General features: G+C 39.0%; 1 protein-coding gene across 5 annotated transcripts in view; it reads right to left on the bottom strand.

Moving 5' to 3' along the window:
• FILIP1 (filamin A interacting protein 1) overlaps positions 1 to 22,255 on the bottom strand; it is a 180,582-nt gene that overhangs the window by 42,134 nt on the left and 116,193 nt on the right. For all 5 annotated transcript variants that reach the window (XM_026007379.2, XM_072735551.1, XM_072735567.1 and 2 more), the window contains exon 4: positions 19,373 to 19,551. In XM_026007379.2, coding sequence (XP_025863164.2) covers positions 19,373 to 19,551 — 179 coding nt within the window. The remainder of the gene's footprint in view (positions 1 to 19,372; positions 19,552 to 22,255) is intronic.

Genomic DNA, 22,255 nt, shown 5'->3' on the forward strand with positions numbered 1-22,255 from the left:
TTAGCAGAATTAAATATTTGGAGAGCATTTTTAAGTCCTCAAATATCTTTCATATTATACAAATATAAGCCTTTATGTTATGGCATAGAAAAAGAGTATGAAGGAAAAATAAGTTAAAGATAACTGCTTTTCTACAATTCAATCATGTAGATTGATTCAATTGTCTTTTGTTTGACAATCATGTTCAATCATGTCTTTTGTTTTATGACAAAACAAATGTTCAATCATGTCTTTTGTTTTATGAACATGTCTGTCATTATCTTAACAAAGATCTTATTTATTTTTTCATGAGAGACACAGAGAAAGAGGCAGAGACATAGGCAGAGGGAGAAGCCGGCTCCCTGTAGGAAGCCCAATGTGAGACTCGATCCCAGGACCCCAGGATCATACCCTGAGTGGAAGGGAGATACTCAACCACTGAGCCACCCCAGTGTCCCTGTCTTCTATCTTATTTAAACTTAGGACAGTGATTAGTGCATGTTTCAGGTTGCAGTTTTGAATATAGTGTTTTGATTATTGAGTTACTTTGGGGTTTTTTTTTTGCTTGTTTTTTAAGATTTTATTTATTTATTTGAGAGAGAGCGAGAGAGCATGAGCTAGAGAAGGAGCAGATGGAGAGAATCAGACTCCCCATTGAGCAGAGACCCCCTACACGGGGCTCTCCATCCCAGGACCCCTGGGATCATGACCTGAGCCAAAGGCAGATGATTAACTGACTGAGCCACCCAGGTACCCCTCTTGAGTTACTCTGGTAAAAGTTACATAAAACAACATTTATGGTTAAGGTAAAATTACAGATATTGAACCAATTAATTGATGGTTTGTTTTGTGTTTTGAGGAGGGAGGAGTTTTTCCAACTATTTTATATGATTGGGAAAAACCCAAATTGAGGAAGAAACTGCTGCCACCCATGTGTTACGTGCAAGGCCACACTAGTATCGGGGCAGGGGGCTTCTTGGCAATCGAGAGACCCAAGATTGAATCTTGTCTTGGCACCTACTGGGTAGATAACCAGGAGGATGTTTTATAACTCCTCTGGCTTCAGTTTATTCAGCTGTCTAGTAGGATATGGATTTTTAACTTGCAGGATTATCATGAGAATTAAGTAAGACAACATGAGTCAGGGCCACAGAGTATGCACGCAGTGGGCCCACAATAAATACTTTTCTTTTAAAGATTTTATTTATTTATTCATGAGAGACAAACAGAGAGAGGCAGACACATAGGCAGAAGGAGAAGCAGGCTTCCTGTGGGGAGCCTGATGCTCATGCCTTGAGCCAAAGGCAAACGCTCAACCACTGAGCCACCCAGGCGTCCCCCAAGATAAATACTTAATGATCTGTTTATGTACAGTTTATTCATCTTGATAATGGTAGGCATCTTGCAAAGCTACAGCTTTGTAGTCTAGTTTTGAGACAGACAATATAAATTCATGTTTAAAAAAGACAATCCAGGGGTCAGGGCTGGTTATATTAGTCAAGGGGCATCATTAGTCTGCTTCTGGTGATTCGAGCTTGAGGTACACCGTCCCAGGAAGGCACTGATTATGTTCAAAGCATAGCAAGTCACTATTTAGAGACAAACAATAATAGCAAGAGGAATGTTTTAGTTATGTTTGAAAAATCTTTAAAACAAATACAATAAAGGTCTATCACAGGTGTGTTTTTCTCTTCCCTATTTAATATTACTAAATTGCTACATCACAATCAATTTAAAGGGCAGCCTGCATGGCTCAGCGGTTTAGCGCTGCCTTCAGCCGAGGGTGTGAACCTGGAAAACCGAGGAAGAGTCCCATGTCGGGTTCCCTACATGGAGCCTGCTTCTCCCTCTGCCTGTACCTGTGTCTCTTTCTCTCTGTGTCTCTCATGAATAAATAAATAAAATCTTTAAAAAAAAAATCAATTTAAAGCCCTACTATTAAGAATCACTTAAAATAGCTGATGTTTTAGGGGCACCTGGGTGGCTTAGTCAGTTAAACAGTTGCCTTCTCTGCCTTTGGCTCAAGGCATGATCTCAGGGTCCTGGAATGGACCCCAGGGTAAGGGTCCCTGCTCCCTCTGTCCCCTCCCCCTACTAGTGCTCTCCTCTCTCTCTTTTTCTCAAATAAATAAATAAATAAAATCTTTTTTTAAAAAAGGAAAAAAAATAGCTGACATTTTCATAATTAGTTAAGATTCCCTGGCTAAATGACATCACTTATTAGGAACCTCTTGGAACCCAGAAGAGATGATTAAATGGATCATAGAGCCCTTCTTAGAGTCAAAATAGAAATGTCCTACTATTATATCCTGAAGCACAGGGCACAGGGACCACATCTTTCTGGGTCATTCTATATTCGAGAAGTATCTTGTATTCTCTTTCTTTTTTTTAATTTCAGCTTTATTGAGATATAAGTGACAAGACAATATGATACTTAAAGTGTACATTGTAGTGATCTATGTATACATTGTGAAAGGATCCCCACCATTTAGTCAATTAACACATCATCTCACATCGTTATCTTTTTTTTTTTTTAGTAGAACCTTGAAGTTCTACTCTCAGTAAATTTCAATTATACAATACAGTATTAACAACTATAGTGGCTATGTGTCACATCATTTCCTCAGACCTTTTCATCTTTTCGTTGAGAGTTTGTACCACTTTTCCAGTCTTTCCCTATTTCCCCCACCCCTCTTGCCCCTAGTAACCACTTTCCTATTTCCCCCACCCTTCTTGCCCCTAGTAACCACTTTCCTATTCTATTAGTTTGACTTTTTTTTTTAAGATTCCACATTTAAGTGATACCAAGCAGTATTTGTCTTTCTTTGTCTTTCATTTAGCATAATGCCCTCAAGGTCTATCTGTGTTGTTGCAAATGACAGGCTTTCCTTCTTTCTTATGGCTGAATAGTATTCCAGTGTATATGTTTATACCACGAATTTGTTATCCATTCATCCATTGATGGGCATTTAGGTTGTTTCTATATCTTCATTATTGTAAATAATGCTGAAGTGAATATGGGAGCACAGATATCTCTTCAATGTCCTGTTTTATTTTCCTTTGGCTATATACCCAGAAGTAGGATTGCTGTTATATTTTTTTTTAATTTTTTTTTTTTAATTTGCTTATGATAGTCAGAGAGAGAGAGAGAGAGAGAGAGGCAGAGACACAGGCAGAGGGAGAAGCAGGCTCCATGCACCGGGAGCCCGACGTGGAATTCGATCCCGGGTCTCCAGGATCGCGCCCTGGGCCAAAGGCAGGCGCGAAACCGCTGCGCCACCCAGGGATCCCCTGCTGTTATATTTTTAATTTTCTAAGGAACTTCCATACTGTTTTTCATAGAGGCTGAACCAGTTTACATTTGTACCACACAAGGGTACAAGGGTTCCCTTGTGGCACACAAGGGTTCTCTTCTCTCCATATCCCACCAATAGTTATTATTATGTATCTTTTTTATAACAGCCATTCTAACAGGTGTGAACTGATATCTCATTGTGGTTTTGATCTGCATTTCCTTGCTAATTACTGTATTCATCCATTCTTAATTGGCTGCCCATCAGGGATCAGGCATTGTATTAGATCTGGGAATGTGGTATAAACAAGATCCCTATTCTGGTGGAGGTCACACTCTAATGATACATACCCTGAGGAAAGGGCATAGAGTGTTTTCAAAGGAGGTGACTGAGGGCATGGACCTGCTCAATCAAGACCTTCTCTAAGGCACTGACATTTGAGGCTGAAGAATCAAAAGAAACATCCATGCAAAGAACAGAGGCAGCAAGCACAAAGGCCTAAAGTGGACATGAGTGTGGGAGATTCTGGACACAGAAAGAAGGCCAGTGTGACCAAAGCATGGAGAGCAAAAGAAGAGAGTTACAAGGTCCACCTGAATCAGGAATATGTGTTCCAGAGAGAGCTCTGATAGGATACAAGGGCTTCAAAGTGTACCACTAGGTCCTTCCTCTACTTGGCATAAGAAAAGTGAAGAATCATTGTTTAATTGGTGAAATTGATACGGAAATGTTGGGGTTCAGGGTGAACAGTCAAGAAAGAATTCTTGAGAAGTCCTTGCGGCAAAAAGGTGGTTTTATTAAAGCCCAGGGACAGGACTTCTGGGTAGAAAGAGCAGCCGTGGGGTCATGAGGAGTGGCCCATTACATACTTTCACATTGGGAAGGGGGTGGGAATAGCGGAAGTCTCTAAGGAATTTTGGAAGCAAAGTTTCCAGGACCTTGAGGGGCTAGCTCTGGTGAGGAAAAGGTCATTTAATATTGTCTAATAAAACCCAGTCGTGAGACCCTTCAGATATGTATCAGTGGGCCATATGCTTGGAGAATGACTGTTAACATATATCTTGGAAGGATTGAGATAAAGAAAGTTTTCAAAGGAATTTTTATATGTTAAAGAAGACTTACAGGATCCTGGAGGTTGAGATAATGTTAGGCTAAGATTGCCTTTTGCCCTTAGCAAAGTATTAAAAATCAAGGCAGCGGAGTTCCTAGAGGAAGGTCACTCTTCCTATTTCAAGGTCATTGCCTATTTCAAGACTTTTAAGCAGTAAGGAAATTTGACTTTTTCTTTTGCTTTTGTTTTCCACATCAAAATGAGTAGTTGAAGATGCAAGGGGGCTTCCATCCTTGTATGGATAGATGTAAGGACCTAGTGAACCCAGTAGCTCAAGGTCTTCAGAAATGTTGCTCGAGACACAGTCCTCCACCTGGTTCCTCAAACTTAGCAGAGGATTCTATCACCTGATTTAACCAGAAATTTAGTTGATCCTGCAGCTAAAATATTGCTGCATTTGCCAAATTGAACCTTTCATGCAGGGAACTTGTCAGTATGTCTATAGGTCAGAGGGCTGAAACTTTACCAAGCTTACAAGTAGTGCATACTAATAACTATATTTGTGGTGAAATTCGTTTGGAGACTTGCTTTCATTGTGATATATCATTTGTCATGAGTTACTAAGATCTCCCAATAAGATCTGACAATTGGAAAAAAGCAAGCTGACCTGGCCCAATTTGCCACAGCATGGTAAGGAGTTGAATTTTATTCTGAAGCATCTGATTTATATGACTAATATGTAGAGAATGAACTTGAGCACAGGGAGAGCAAGAGTGGAAAGAAGATGTCTAAAGGATGCTATTGTGGTAGCCCAGGCAAGCAAGGGGATGGTGGCTTAGATACAACTTTATGTTGGACTAGGACAGTGGCAATGGTTCTCTGAAAAAAAATGGACAAATTCCAGATATAATTTGGAAGCAAAATCAATATGACTTACTGGTGGTTATGTTTGGAAGGTTAAGAGAAAGAGAAGGATTAGGATGATTGCTTGCATTTTAGCTTGAATAATTAGATGAAAGTACTGTTAACTGAGATAAGCATAAGAGGAAGAGATTTCAAATAGAAACCAGGAGTTCCGTTTTAGACACTTTCAGTTTGAGAAGTCTACTAAACATATAAATGGGCTGGCCAAGTATGGACATTCACTCAATTATTATTTACTCAATGAATTAAATAAACATTTTTGTTTAAAGAGGATTAGTAATTTTCTTTGCTATGAATGACATTCAGTCAAACGGAGGCTCTTCCTTTCTCAAACTTTGTAGCATGTGTTAACTAAAATGTATACTCTAATTTAATTTAATGCACATGGGAAGTATTATTGTGTTTACGAGTTCATAGGCCAAGTCCTAAATTCACTGAATGGGGATCTTCTAAGACAATCAGAACTTCTTAGAGTGCTAGAACCTAGAGACAGAGTGTCCAGGCTCCCATCATCCTTTGAGCATCTGGTTGCCCCTGAGCAACATGACCTGAGCAAGTGGCTCTGAAAATCAAATCTTCTCACCATTGCTCCTTCTTCAAATTGATCCGGAAAAGAAGAGATAGAACATGTTTCCTACACATTTTGATAAAGATCTAGTTTAGCATATGGTAAGTGGGAGGTTTCTCAACGTGTGGGCGATTACTGATCTTGCCAATTCAATATGCTTTTATCTCAGGAGGCATTTTTTGCTGCAGAGGAGGTTGTGCTCCAGAACTATAAGAAGTGAATGCACTGGTGAGCCGGAGTGGGCAAGCAAGGAGAAATCATAGGATATGATAAAAGCACTGCACTGGCATTCCTTAGTTGGGGGGGTGAGGAGAAGAGAACATTCTTCCATGATCTCTCCCTGGAGGTTTAGTAATGGTGTATTAAGACTGGGCAGTAGCTCTGTATACAATCGTGCCTCCTTCCTTGGGAGAAATAAAATCCCAAACTTCTCAAATGTTACAGATTCCAGAAGTCAGACAAATCTGTGAGCCTTAGAGAGCTGAGTAAATCAGAGAATATTGGAGGAAGGATGGTAGGTGTAAATAAGTGGGTAAAGTAAGAACACTTTTATAATTAGAATACAAGATTTGCTGAAATTGTAACAGATGACAAAGACTGGGTAGACCAAAGCATTGCTCCCTTGTAACAGCACACAGGATGCAGAGTGGCCATAGTCCACCATTTCCAGTTCCCTTCACATTTCAGGTCAGATACATGTACTTTCTTGAGCATTTAAGAATAAAATAAATAGAAACTTCTATAGGAAGTAAACTTTTATAGGAAATGAGAGCTATGCAGAAAATATAAAACAAATTCTTAAGGCACAGTGTTTCTGAGCTTAAGAGGAATGGATTGAGATTAAATAAAGTTGACTCTAGTGTATTTGCAATTGAAGCTCACATTCAGCCCCTGAATAATTTGAATAGTTTCTTGGCTAAGAGTTCACATCCAAGAGCTGAATATGTTATGCACGGAGCATAAAAGACCCAACCTTTGATTAATCTTTTCTGTTCAAACTTTTCACCACCACAAAGTACTTTCCAAACACAAGCATTCTTGGAAAAAGAGTGCATACTCCGTCAAGGAGCCAGAAAGAAGCAATCTCCAAACACTGAAAACACCACCTTCCCAAGTTCCAACTCCCTCTCTGGAGTCCAGGATTTGTAATGCTAATCTGAGTACCTTCTTCCATCCTGGAAAAAAGGGGAAAATATCAAAGTGATGGAGTTGAATATTCACTGTGGTGCTAAGAGAACATATTTTTCCAGCACTTTCCTTTCTTAACTCTTTCTTGGTATACAAATTTGTATGAAAACAGTATTTGCCGGGTATTTAGCATGATGACAAATGCTGCCAATTTCGGGCAACATTCCCAAGGGTTTTCATTCCAGGAGAAAAATCTCACTTATTACTTTACAATACCTGATTTTGTCCACGATACTGTAATAAATTACCAGCTTAGTTAAAAACTCAATCCAAATAGTTTGGAATTTGGGGGTCAAAACTCCCAACCATTTGTTAGAAAATTTCACTTTGAATCCAGTTGCTTTTGCAAACTAGATGCAGTTGTTTTTCTCTGGAAACTACACATCTCACTAATGATTCAGTTAGTTCAAAAAAGATCTGAAAGAGACTTGGGTGTTGTGTTTCCAACTTACAGAATGCCTATCAGACTTGATCAATTACCTGGCATTACAATTACCTGATTTACAGTTGATAGTATCAGTGTACTGATCAGAAAAAAATATATTTTTTTAATCTGTCACTATAAAGCACTAGTTATTTACTGTACTTTTGCCACTCGGGTAGACTCTGAAGCTGTAATAACTGACCAAAAATTTGCCTGTTAGTACCATTCTAGGCTAGCCTAACTATTTATTTCCTAATGATTTTCATTGTGTATTTCTTTTTTTTCTCCTCAAGATTTTATTTAATTATTTGAGAAAGAGAGTGTGAAAGAGACAAGGCTGGGTAGGGAAGCAGGAGGGTTTAAAGGGAGAAGTGGATTCTGGGCTGAGCAGGGATCACTACCCATTTTCAATCCCAGGACCCTGAGCTGAAGGCAGCTGCTTAACCAACTGAACTACCCAGGGTCCCCTTCATGGTTTCTTAGAACTTCCCATCTTCTGTACTTCCTGAGGGCTCTCTGATTAATACTGAAAATAGGCATACATTATTTTTCTTTGTGTGTGTATATATGTCAACTTTTTAAATCCAAAAGTTAGTTATAAGGTAAATCTGGGTTAGACTTTCTAAATAAGTGAATTTGTGGGTGCCTGGGTGGCTCAGTCAGATAAGCATCTGCCTTCGGCTCATCATGAACCCAGGGTCCTGGGATGGAGCTCCACATTGGGCTCCTTGCTAAGCAGGGAGTCTGCTTCTCCCTCTTCCTCTGCCCCTCCCCCTTGCTCATGTTCTCTCTTTCTCTCTAATAGATAAATATTTTTTAGAAAATAAAGTCCGTTTTCTCCCATGTTTATGAAAGTAACCTGTACTGCACATAAAAATGACCATAATAAGTATTTTTAGGGGTCCCAACTTTTTCCAACTGATTTGGAATGCCATCTTTAACATATATTAAATTTAAAATTAAATTTCCATATCTACTATAATCTATTACCAAAATTTCTATCCTTCTGATTGATCTATTATTGTACCAATACAATACTATTTTACTTACTATAATTTTAAAATGAGTGTTTGGTTCTAGAAGGAAACTTTTCTACTACTTTTCATTTTCAAAATTTGTCTATTCTTGCTTGCATATTTTTTACATGAACTTTAGAATCACTTCATTTATTTTTTTAAGATTTTATTTATTTATTCATGAGAGACACAGAGAGAGAGAGAGAGAGAGAGGCAGAGACACAGGTGGAGAGGGGAGAAGCAGGGTCTATGCAGGGAGCCCGATGTGGGACTTGATCCCAGGCCTCCAGGATCACGCCCTGGGCGCAACACAGGTGCTAAACCACTGAGCCACCTGGGCTGCCCGAATCACTTAATTTAGTTCCCATACTTTAAGAAAAATCATGATTATATTTTTATTGGGATCACATTAAATTCATGGATTAAAATAAGGAGATATCTGTATGCTGTTGGGTCCCCAGTTCTAGAATATAATAAAGTCTTTCCATTGGTCCTAGCCTTGTTCATATCTCCGGGTAGCATTTAAATTTTGTATGTAGATCTTTCACATTCTTTATTTTTTAATATTTTATTTATTTATTCATGAGAGACAGAGAAAGAGAGGCAGAGACATAGGCAGAGGGAAAATCAGGCTCCACGCAGGAAGCCTGAAGTGGGACTGGATCCAGGGACCCCAGGATCACATCCTGGGCTGAAGGCAGGTACTCAACCACTGAGCCACCCAGGTGTCCCAATCTTTCACATTCTTAAGTTTATTTCTAGATAGTTTCTATTTAATGTAGTTTATTTTGTCATTTGGAAATAGGAAAACTATTGATTTTTGTGCTATACTTTGTGGTAAGGGCTTTATATTCACTATCTCATGAACTTAAACAACTCTATGAGATAGGTACTCAGTTATATCCACTCTATAGATGAAAAAAAAAAAAAAAAACCAGGAATCAGAGGGATTAGATAACTTGTCCAAGTTTACAGACTAGAAAGTGGCAGAGTGAGAATTTGAAATCAGAGCTATTTGGCTCCAAATAAAATGCAGGAGACTGAGAAAACAACTGTCTCTTGGTCCAGATTTTTGAGGGGCTCTAGCACCCTGTAGCTAGAGTAACCCAGGGAGGAGTTAACCATAATTAAAGAGGTTTGACTTAGATCAGATGATCCTCTGAAGGACACAAACCAAACTCTGGAACCACCACAGTGCCACATGATTTCTCCTTAGCACATGTATGGATTATTTTACTAATAAAGGAGGTACTAATTGCAAGCCTCAAACTTATTTGTGCAAGAAATACAATTATTTTCATTTTTATGTATCTCTTGTAATCTCTGCTATGGGCTTCCATTACACTTTATCATAGTTTATTCTGTGTAGGCTCAGCTGAATCTGGTTTCCCTTAAAACATTTAAAGATTCCTCAGGCACATCATGATCTACTGAATTAATTCTACGGCTTCAGGACCCCATTTCCAGAATTGTGATTAAGTTCTATCACCATTAAGAAGTGGGTAAAAGGTCATCTAGTCATCATCCTTCCATACTGGCATTCTCTGAGATGCACACTATGGTCTTTTGTCTCAGGTGTCAATCTGCTCAGATTGCTGATCTAAATGAGTCACAGTTCTACCCTCATGGCCAGCCATCCTTCATCTATTCACATGGCCTTTCAGGAACATAGGGGAAAATCTAGATATTCTATTAGGGTTGCATATCAGACACCAATTTTTACTCCATTTCTCCTACATTATTTATTAGAGGGAGAGCCACAAGTTTTGCCATGCTTTTTGCTATGAACTGAATTGTATCTCCCTAAATTTCATATATTGAAGTCTTACCTCCCAATACGACTATATTTGGAGATGCAGCTTTGGGGAGTTAATGAAGGTTAATAAGTCATAAGGGTAAAGTTCTAATCTAATAGGATTAGAGGCCTTATAAGAAGATCGATCTCTTGGGCAGCCCAGGTGGCTCAGCGGTTTAGTACCACCTTTGGCCCCGGGTGTGATCCTGGAGACCTGGATCCAGTCCCACATCAGGCTCCCTGAATGGGGCCTGCTTCTCTCTCTACCTGTGTCTCTGCCTCTTTCTCTCTGTGTGTCTCTCATGAATAAATAAATAAAATCTTAAAAAAAAAAAATTCTCTCTCTTTCCAGGCACATGCACAGAGGAAAGGCCACATGAGCATACAGTGGGAAGGTGGCCATCTACAAGCCAGGAAGGGAGACCTCACCAGAACCCAACCATTCTGGCACCCTGATCTCAAATTTCAAATTTTCAGCCTCCAGAACTGTGAGAAAATAGATTCCTATTGATTAAGCCACCTAGTCTATTAGTTGTGACAGCCTCAACAAACAAAGACACCCTTGGACTCCAACTAGTAATCTCCTTACTCTCAAATTATCCATATCACATCTATCTGTGGTTTATATTACTCTTCACCTTCCCTCTCTCCACCCTCTACTCCCCAAAAAAGCTCAGAACAGAGCCTCTTTTGCACTATCTCCTCCCACAAACAACATAGATGGCTCTTGCTTTTTTGCTTCTCCAAGAATCTTATCTAACAGAAAAGAAGAGGGGTGATAAAAACTGGAACCACTTGATGACATATTATTTCTAAGACTATACCTAGATCTTTGCTTCTGAAATCTAAAGACAAGATTTGCTTTCAGCAGCACCAACTTTTCTTCAAGACAGTTGTTGCTTGTGGCTGGTTATTCAAATAAGGACAGGAGATAGGATAACAGAAAATATTAGGTTAAAAATCTAATTATTATCATATTGTAGTAAGTTTTTAAAAAATATTTTATTTATTTATTCATGAGAGACACACAGAGAGAGAGACAGAGATGCAGAGATAAAGGCAGAGGGAGCCTGATGTGGGATTCGATCCCTAGACTCCAAGATGACACCCTGAGCCGAAGGCAGACGCTCAGCCACTGAGCCACCCAGCTGTCCTTGTAGTAAGTTTTTATATCTGAGCATAGGTGAATGAAAGTGTCAAAGCTGTAACAATATTATAATTGAATTACTTGGTCTTTGAGATTGTAAGGGACACCTCACCCAGACTACCTAGGATGATGGGAGTTATTAGTGAGAATACCCCAAAGTAAATTAATGCAGAAAACTCTCTTCACAGCCAATCAGACTTAGACAGAAGTAAAATATTATATATCATTTTGTGGCATATACCTAAAGTTCTAGCAACCCAACAGAAATGAGTGTGACACAATGCTTGTCATCCTCTCAAAAGCAGGTGTCCACTGAAACCCCAGTCCTGTGAAATGGCTATTCTTTACTCTTAGAATATCTCTGCTTATTTTTCTTGGCTTCCTCTGTCTTAAAGTTCTTCTGTTTCATATGCCCCAAGAAAGTGTTTCAATGGGTTCGTTGGTCCTATTTGATGAGGATCAAATAGAACCCACCATTTGGCAGTGTTCTCATGCCAGCTTACCTTATAGGCTTCAGCCTCCCTAATGTTTAGGCTATCAAATGTTGCAAACCAGCCACATTGGAGAATAAATAGCCAAAAGATGAATTTTGCTCACTGCACATTGTTTTATGAATTTGAGTCAACATTGAAAAACTAGAAGATTTTACAAAAATCAGAGTTCTGTCTTTCCTAAAGAATCAAAATTGGCAACAATGTGGCAAGTGAATTCACAACCTAAAATTGAGTCAATCAGCCTGAGCTGAATTGTGACTTTTCCTGGTAGTCAGAGCATGCTATCTCCAGCCTAGCAGTCCCCACCACTCATGTAATATGTGCTGAAGGGCTGGATCTGCTTCTTTCATTTACTGTCTGGCATAGGAGGTGTCTGAGTCTGAGACCTTTGTGACCTTTGTCCAGGAGAGTTGATTCTGGTCTAAGTGGTTGTGACCAGCATTGACAGAGTCATGGGACACAAAAGAAAGAATGACAATTATGTGAAAGGAATTGCCTCTATTTCTCTCAGAAAAGGCCTCTTCAGTGAATCAGGTACTTAAGAGTTTCAGAAACTGGCAATTTCCTGAAAACTTTCTGAAAGAGAACAGTGCAATAATCGGTTCAGGCCTAGAGAGACTCTGACAACCTGATCAGTTCCCATTACTGAGCTCCCACTTTTTATTTCTCATATTTAAAATCTAAGTACTGTCCTTCATTCTTTCTTCTCTTAGGACTTTTCTAGAATAAGGGATATCAAATACCAGCACTGAGGCATTCTTATGTGTTAAAAGTCTTGAAAGAGTAAAGTCTGTTTCTTGTGTATTGTTTCTCAAGCCCTCCCTTTGAATGCTTTTCCTTTCTAGTGGTCAGTTTTCTAGTGGCTACCCCTTTATATAATATTAGAATCCTTCCTGGGGTGCCTGGCTGGCTCAGTCAGTGGAGCATGTGACTCTTAATCTCAGGGGTTGTGAGTTCAAGCCCCACATTGGATATAGAGATTACTTAAAAATAAAATCTTTAAAATACACACACACACACACACATATGAATCTAATTAACTAAATCTCTCAGCTTGCCAGGTTAAGCCCTCAGATCTTGAAAATATTTTCACCATCCTTACCTATAGTAAAATGCAACAGTAATTAACATTCAGATTTAAATATAATCTAATAGGCTTTGAGATTGTACAGAGCCACCCAGATAGCAGCACTATAAGATCCTGAATCATCAAATATGATTTTGTTGTATATTTGAACATTTCTAAAGGAAAGTAAAATGCATTTGAGAATATTTTCCATAACAGGAAAAGTAAGTAAATTTACATCCTAATCTTTGATTAATCAGAAAATTTTGTTGACCAGATAACCCATTTTCCTAGGCATGTCTGTTAAATTTATATTACTAAGATTAAAAGTCTTAGATCAGAAGCTGCTAACTCAATGACTTTGAGAATGAGGATGCCACGAAGCTTGGGAAGATCACATCTACCTAAGACCTAGCATTTTTTTTTATAGTGGGATCTGGTGAAATGAATCCCAAGAGTATTTTTAATGAGCCTAAGCATACTTAATCCAGGGAGTGCCTACTTCAGGATGAGTGACATGCTCCTGCTTCTACAGGGATGAAAGTAGGTATGTTACTATCCTGGATCTATTAACCTCTTAATAGTTAACCTCCATTAACCTCATTAACCTCAACTCTTCTTCTAACTCTAAACTTCCAACCTAGGAAATTGTCTTTTTGAGTTGCCAATTGCCTGGTCCCTTTAAGATGTAACATCACAAAAAACAAAAAAAAAAGTAATATCACTTCCTTTACACCATCCCAACTTATTCCTATCCTCCAACACAAATACTCAGCTGTGAGCTAGGAGTAACATATCCCCTTTCCTTTCAATCACCTTCGTCCATAGGAAGTAGGATTTGCATATTACAAGGATAAGAGGAATTGGAAGGAGTTTGATCCTGACATTCTTTCAGAAAATCAACTGTAAAACATATTCCTTCTGTGATTGAATCTCTGAATTCTAATTCTTCTCATTTCTTAAAATATATTTATTCCCAGAAATTTTTTTGGCCAGGAGAACTCTGATATAGGTGGCATATCTTGTGACCAAGTAAGGTCTATTACTCAAATTCTGAATCTGCAACAGAATGGATGTGTAGTCCACAAAGTCACTGGCCAACTTTCTAAGTCATCTTTTCCTCCTTCATACACTGGGGAAATGAAGCATTTACTTTAATCAGAAGGTAGGAACTTGGAAGTAGAAAGGTTATTATATTTTACTATAAACTCAGTTCAAACATTGATTCTTCCAGTTAACTGTTAGTAGTAACCTTGGTAGAAGGAATTTATCCTTTCTGTTTCCCCATGTGCCAAAGAGGGATAGTAATTACACATCATATAGTTTTACAAGGATTAAACAGGATCTATATGTGTCCAGCATATTGGGGGAGTCAGGAAAAACTAACTCTACTATCCAACAGCATCTAGCAGGGTGCTAAGCACAGAGAAGGGAGCTCAGTTGTTTTTTGTTAGTATGTTCCATCTATTCTCTATGTCTCTCATGAATAAATATATAAAATCTTTCAAAAAAAACCCACCAAAAAAAAAAAATGTTACATCTATTGATTACTTTCTGTTTGACTTGATCTTTTTACACATCATCGCAATCTTTTTCTACAAAGTGTTTTATTAGGACTCTCTAAGCTACCAGCGAGGAAAGTCCAATTTATTGCCATATTTTAGAGATAAGGCATTTAAATCTAAAAAAGAAGATTTAATGGGTATTATGCCAGGGAACCAAGTGTGAATTTTTTTCTATAAAGTGGGCTAGGATTATTTCCCAGGACTCCAGGCCACTAGAGAAGCTTTTTGAAAACTTGCCCTGCCTGGTCATTTCCCAGCATAGGCAAGTATAATAGTGCAGCCTGTCCCACAAGCCACCAGGCAAAGCCCATTCCTCTCCATGTTGATCAAAATAGGGCTTGAAAGCTTCCCTTCCATTCAAGCCCCTCTTCCTGCATTCTCTGCTTTGTAAGTTAAGAGATTTCTCTTGAGATGCTGATTTGTACTTAAAAAAAAAAAAAATGAACTTATGCTTGGAAGACTTGCTGCAATATTATATGATGATGTAATTATTTATGTAGTCGTGGCTGAGCCTATAGAAGCCAAAAGCTTTAAAATCTATATCTGCAGTTATAGATTTAGACAGCACTCCCCCACGTCATTTACACACACAAACACACATACCTCTCAAATATTCTCTTTAAGCTTCAGACCACTTTTTGATGTAATTGTGTTCTATTTTGACATTCTTGAAGCAGCCCGAGTGAAGCTTAAGATTAAAATCACAAGTCTTGCAGTTCAGACAGAGAATAAAGTATAAATGCTGAAGGTGATCTCATGTGCTCAGAATTAAGCCTTTAAAGGTCAAGTTGACTTAAAATATGGACCAAACAATGTAGCATTTAGAAAGGGAGCTTTCTTTACCCGTTTTTAACTAATGCAATGAACGATATTTCCAGCTTTATTATTAACAATGCTGGTTAAGCAATGCATTTTTTCCATGCCATTTCCTCTTTTTAATTTGGGAATATGACTATTTGTAAAAATAAATGTGCAGTAAATGATGGTAATAAATTATGATCACAGTCTGCTGACTTAGAATAAAGGAAGCTGAGAACAGTATATTGACCATTTCAGGTTCTTAATTTGTGGAATTTTTATGTAAAATGAATTTAACAACTCCTTAAAAGTTAAAAATAATTTCTGCTTCTATTATTTTTATACTTGCAGGGTCTAGGTCAGTGGCAATAACAAGGAGTTGTTTGGAGGGGGCCTTTAATTAGCCCCTCATAACCATCATCAGTCTCCCATCATAACTGCCTCAAACAGAATCCAACCAAGGTAGAGCATTGTGTATACTATTCAAACTTAGCTCCAAACAAGTCCCCAGGCTGCTTTTTCCAATAGATCCTATCTTGATAGTCTAGAGACACCACTGGTCTGAATATCTCTATTTATATCCTTCCAATAACCATCATTCTGCCTTCTAAGAGCTTATGTCATAGTTTGGCCCTAAGAGCAGGGAGGTGGGGAGCCCACACACAGAGAGAGAAAACAAAAGAGCCATTTTGCACAAGGGACTCATTTGCACAAAAGTGTTAGACCACTGTGCACCATGATCTGAGTTGAGCTACATAATTCTTCCGGGCCTCAATTTCTCTACCCATAGAATGAAGGACTTAAAGGGACTGATCTCATAAATCCTTTGCAGTGCTCTGAGCCTCAGATTCCTAGTCTCGAGTATCTGAATTTGGATTGCTTAGCAACTCCTGCTCCTGTATACCTGGGTCCCTTTTGTTATCTTTAACCATTTCTCCACAGGAAATGAAAAACTCTAGCAGAATAATTATAGAGAACCACTCCTAGATGCTACCCCGGTGGGGAAAGTCAGAAAGTCACCTAGCTGGCACCCCTCCATCACCCCACCACCACCAGATGAAAAGCTATCTGGAGTGGAGACCGCCTGCAGAGTTGCATATTCAGCAGGAGAAGTTGGGTAAGATCATATGAAGCAAACCACTCGGCTTATCTCAAGTCTCACTTTCTTCCTTCCTTTACTCGTGGTCAACAGTACAAACAAAGGGAACTGTTTCTGAAGTAAAGTTCTTGGCTTTTTGTTTTCCCCTTACCAAAAGGACTTTTCTGGAGAAGGGGAAGGGAGTGCAAAACAAAGAAGGAAACAAAGGACTTGAACTGGCTTACAGAAGGACTCCCACTCAGGCTTAGAAATGTGGGTTCTGTATGAGCAACCCAGCATCCCCTGCAGGAGCCTGAGGGGATCTGGTGGTGGCGGTGGTGCTCCCAGGCAACTGGGGGAGGGGAAAGTAAGCCTGGGGGGGGGGGTCAACAAACTGCCAGCTCCCTTAAGTAGATCTAATTATGACTGCTTACTTCAAAAAGAGGATTTAACCCAAAGCAGATTTAGCAGGGTAGTTTCCAAAGGGCAGCAGGAATCCCTGACCTGACCTTTGAGAAAATCCTCTAGGCTTCACCGCCCTGGGGAACTCAGCAAGCCAGTCATGGTGAACTCCTCAGGTCACAGAGAAATTCAAGGATTCCAACTTATCAGGATCAGGGTCCTAGTGGGGGTGTTTGATTTAGTATAAGGGGTGTCTGACAGGGCGTGCCCACCGCAGACTGTGCACTGGTGGTCAATCAGAGGACTGATAGGGGAAAAACATTTAAGACAAAAAAATATAAAGCACTAAGGTATAACCTGTTAAGTCAAAAATATGATTTCAAAACCTTAAGGGGGTTTGGTATGTAAGTGAGCATCAAAGGTCTCTTAGTGAATTCTTATCTAAGACATGAAAGTTTGCTGAAGCATCCCAGTAGTGCTACAAAGTATCAAAAGCATGTTAAGATAATTTTAAAAAAATATTTACTTCAATTTTGAGAACCCTCCACACAGTGCTTTGCTCAGGAGAAACGGTTGCTGGAGTTGTTTTAGTAAAATCAGACACTCCACACAGAGGATTGGAAGTGTTCATCTAGATAGAGTTGATCAACCTGAAGTTAGTAAATAAACACATCTGGAGTAGGCTCATTGTATAATATAAAAGTACTTTGTGAACTATAAAGCTCTTCATCATGTGTTATGATTTCAATTACTCACACAGAACACAAAAATTAGCAAGACAGAAAAAGAAAGAAAAGGAAACAGCCTGGATCTGGATAATACAGTTTCTCCATCTATGCACTTCATGCAACTAATCAATCACTGAACTCTACCTCTGAAACTGATAATACACTATATGTTAATTAATTGAATTTAAATAAAATTTCTTTAAAAATAAAAATAAATAAGCTAACAACTCTGTACATGAACTAGTGCCACCTTGGGCATTTAGCTTACATGGGAAACTGTAGAAAAGACAAGTGTGTCTGGTTCTATATCAAATAATTTACAACATGATTGGAAAACAATCCACACAGGTGTTCTTTAAAATTATTTGATTTCAGATCTTTTAAGAAGTCACTATCAAACAAGCTACTGCTCTTTTACCTGACCACATTCCAACACAGAACACCTTAACCAGAGGGCTGTTGTAAATATTCATAATTTACACTGTCAATCAAACTTTGTTTTCAAGATCTGTGCTTGAGGGTGGAAAGTTCATAGAGACTGAGGAAGTGGAGTTTATTCTCACTGCGTGGTTACCCAAAAAATGTCAAATTAGACCATTCATTTGTTCAAACATGAAGCTGATAAACCTGAGTTTACGGGAACAGAAGACCGGTTTAAAGAATTTGAAAGTATTGTACATGACACTCCAGGAAAGAGAACTTTGTTCTCTTTTCCAGAAACTTCTTCTTCCCCAAGGGATGTGCCAAATCCAATAAGTAAAAATTACCAATAGTTTTTAAAATTACCAATATTTTTTTAAAAATTGAACAAAAACCTGTTCTGCTTCATGCTTTTATTTACTCTTACTATGACAGCTTTTTCTTATAAACAAACTAATCCTGGAAAACCAGATCTCTTTCTTGTAACTATAAATATACAATAAAGCTGGGATTAGTAAAGCTGTTCCCAGGTGGCTCTTCATTTGCAAGTCCTAAACACAGAAGCAGACACACTTGGTAACTCAAAGCATCAGGATTGAATGTCACTGGTTTCAAAGATTGTGGAATTCACAGACATAACCATTCAGCCGAGGAAAGAAAAGGGAAAGAACAAGAAAAAAGAAGATGCTGAAAAAACTGGTGTGCATAGAAGAGTTAATTACACAGGTTCTCAAGATGGAGTCTACTTCAAATGCGGTGATCCCCAGTCTGAGAGACCCACCTGCCAGGACAGATATCAATGCTCAACATGCAGAGCTTTTTTAAATTTTGTGTTGGTTCTGTTTTTGTTTCTTTTTCACTGAATTTACGTGATCCTTAGAAAGCAGATAGTTCTAGTCATTGAGCAATTTATACAAACCAAATAAACCAAATATCAATTTATACAAATTTATATGAGCCAAAGATTTTCTGTTGTGAAATTGTGATATTACGAAGGAATAGGATTCATTTTAAATGTTTAAGCTTAATAATTTGTCTTCCTGAATCAGTGGATTTCAACCACTTACTCAGGAAGTAGAAGTAGATTACTTCCCATAGAAGGACATGAGTACAGAGGCTTTGCAAATGTAGATGCTTCACTGATCATGTAGAAGCTCCCTGGGTTTGTTTCCAGCTGTACAGTTATTTGGCTTTGAACATCCTACAGGAAATCTGGTGTCCCACTCCTGTGCACCCCCCAAACCTGTTCCCATGGATAATTCCAGGTGAAAGTCTGTCTCACTTTCTACAAGCTGCTGAGATCACAAGCCCCTCGAAAATCAGAGTTGGAACCTGTCTGCGATGTCGCTGGATGCTAGGTTGATTCTTGACAAGAGGCACAGAGGCAAAAGGACTGCAGGCATCTCAGTGCGCCTGGTGGCATGTGTGCACATTACCTCTCCCGCTCCTGCTCCAGCAGGTTGGTGAAGTCGTCGCTCTTGTTCATGTAGTCAGTGTGCTTGTGCTTCTCGCTCTCTAACTCGTACACCGTGCGCCTGTGGCACTTCTCTGCCAGCAGCAGCTGCTCTAGCATGCGCCGGTACGTCTCTTTTTGTTTTTCCTCGAGTCTGTCCAGCTGAGTAAACAAACATGAGAGCGAGCTTAATATTTTATTTGATTTGCATATGACTCCAAATATTATATTGGTCTACTGATTTATTATCTGAAGGAGAGAACATTGAGTCTGGTGTTCTCTGTCATCTTCCCCGTTCCATCATTTTGTCTAGGCCAGCTGGCTTTGTAAACTAACCAAAATAAGCTGTGGTAACTTCTGGCCTTCTAGCCCTTTTTCTGTGAACAGATGGTACAGCTTCTAAACTTTTGAGAGAACAAACTCTTTCACCATTTCCGTGAGATGGCACAAAACCCTGTGCTTAGGAAGAAAGAGGATGATAGCCTTCCTGCTCTCAGAAAAATTAAGAGCTCAGCATGTACCTGTACCAAACTTCTCCCCTGAGAAGTCATTACCATCAACACAATCTTTTTTTAAAGATTTGCAATTACATGCACTTCTAGGAAAACTATAGGAAGGATCTATGGTCCTCTCTCTTCAAGATATGCTAAGTTTTAGGGGGATTTCAGAGCGTAACAGGGAATGTGTATCTCAGACTAAAAGAGATGCTGTCAAATATTATTACAGGACCTTTAAAAATATTTATTTATTTATTTATCTATCTATCTATTTATTTATTTATGAGAGCATGTGAGCATGAGCCCGGCAGTGGGGGTGGGGAGTGGGTGGGGAGAGAAGGGGAATGTCAAGCAGTCTCCCTGCTGAGTGTGAAGACTGTCACAGGTCTGGGTCTCACGACCCAGAGATCATGACCTGAGCCCAAAATCAGGAGTCTGATGCTTAACCGACTGAGCCACCCAGTTGCCCCTATTACAGGACTTTTTGTAGTATTTCTCTGGCCAGGTTCTAAGATCTTTAAGGGGTGCCTTGATTATGTGTTTAGTTCCTACTGCCAAGCACAGAACCTGGAACAAAGTAAGTGTTCAGTAAATGTTTATTAAATTGGACCAAATCTTGCAATATTAACAGTTCCCCCATCCTACTCTCCTCTTCAAACTGTAGTTTAGGGTTTCTCAACTTCAGTACTATTGACATTTCAGGCCAAATAATTCTTTATTTTGAGTGGCTCTTTTGTGTACTGGAAGGTATATAGTAGCATCCTTGGCCTTTGCCCCATAGGTGCCAGTGGTACCACCTTCAACTGTGACAAACACTTTATCAGATGCTGCCAAATGTCCCTTGGAGAGCAAATCACCTCTACCACCACCCCTTGAGAACCTTGCTTTAGTTGAAACAGACATATTTAAAATTCATTCTCAATCCACAACCTATTCCCTGAAATCTAACACGGTAATTCCATGTGGTATCAGCATCAGAGTTTCTCCCCTGGTTCTCCATATTTGTCCCTTAGTCAGATGGATGATCTGAGGTTCCCTCTGTAGTTGTATGGGATCTCCATTGTGAATGGAGGCCCCAAATAAAAGAGATACCATCACCCACATAATCCTCAGCATTTCTGACGAGATCACCATCCCTTTGTGTAAGAGCTGGTGACCAGACAGACTGGTAGAGAACACCAGGTTAATTGGTGGCTAATAATATTTGATACCATTAGGAATTGACAAATTGTACTTTTATGTGTTCTGATAAATTTCTATAATCTTAAAGGGACAGCTTGTACAAAAGATTTCCTTCATGGGAATATCTTCTAAAATATTCTCTCCAGGAACTTTTCCATCTTCCTACTATGTGATTTTCATCATATATTATAGAATTTGTCAAGTATTTCTAAAATATCATCATCATCAAAGTAGAAAGAACAACTCTTTCCCTTTTTTGATCCTTTCTACTTTATCATGAATGAAGTAGGACCCACTTTCTTTTTGAAAGTATTTGGAAGAGTAGCTTCTGCCTGCTTCTTCATACCCTCCCCCATTCTTCCCTAAGGAAGGAGGGGTGACTTATTTGAAAGTTGTAACCCAGCAAATCGCACTACTAGGTATTGACCCAAAGCACATACAAATACTGATTTGAAGGAGCACATGCATCCCAATGTTTATAGCAGCATTATCAACAATAGCCAAACTATGGAAAGAGCCCATGTGTCTATCAACTGATGAATGGATAAAGATATGGTATATACATACAAAGGAATATTACTCAGTCATCAAAAAGAATGAAATCTTGCCATTGGAACAATGTGGAGAGAGCTAGAGAATAAAATGGTAAGTGAAATAAGTCAGTAAGAGAAAGACAAAGACCATATGATTTCCCTCATATGTAGAATTTAAGAAGCAAGACAAGGGAAAGGAGAAAAAAAAAAGATAGTTGTATTTGGGATAGGGAACTAATAAGCAGCTCAGCATTTTCATTTCTTAGTTTTTGCTCTGCCTGCCATAAAATGGTCCATTGTGCTCTGAAGGCCCAAACTCCCCTCAAGTGGTTTCTCCAAAGTCTAGAAGGGAAAGCAATAGAAAGCCCGGTGGTATTCATCTATCTATTCAGATCAATAATAAAACTGATTATTTAACTCATCTATCCAACTCCTGTAGTTACCCCTCAATCTCTTTGAAGAACTCTAGAGAGAAAGATGGGGACATTATTCATAGAGTAGCTAAGATACTCAGAAAAATAGACACTGTGAGGGCATCTGGAGAAATACAGCTTATGTTGATAGTGAGTATTCTAAGGGAGCCCATGGAGAAGGGAGACCTTAGCTTTAGTACGTCCTGTCCATGTGGGGCTTTGGGACTGGTTTGTTCTCAGC

This window comes from Vulpes vulpes, chromosome 1, assembly GCF_048418805.1.
Source record: "Vulpes vulpes isolate BD-2025 chromosome 1, VulVul3, whole genome shotgun sequence".
Classification (NCBI taxonomy): domain Eukaryota; kingdom Metazoa; phylum Chordata; class Mammalia; order Carnivora; family Canidae; genus Vulpes; species Vulpes vulpes.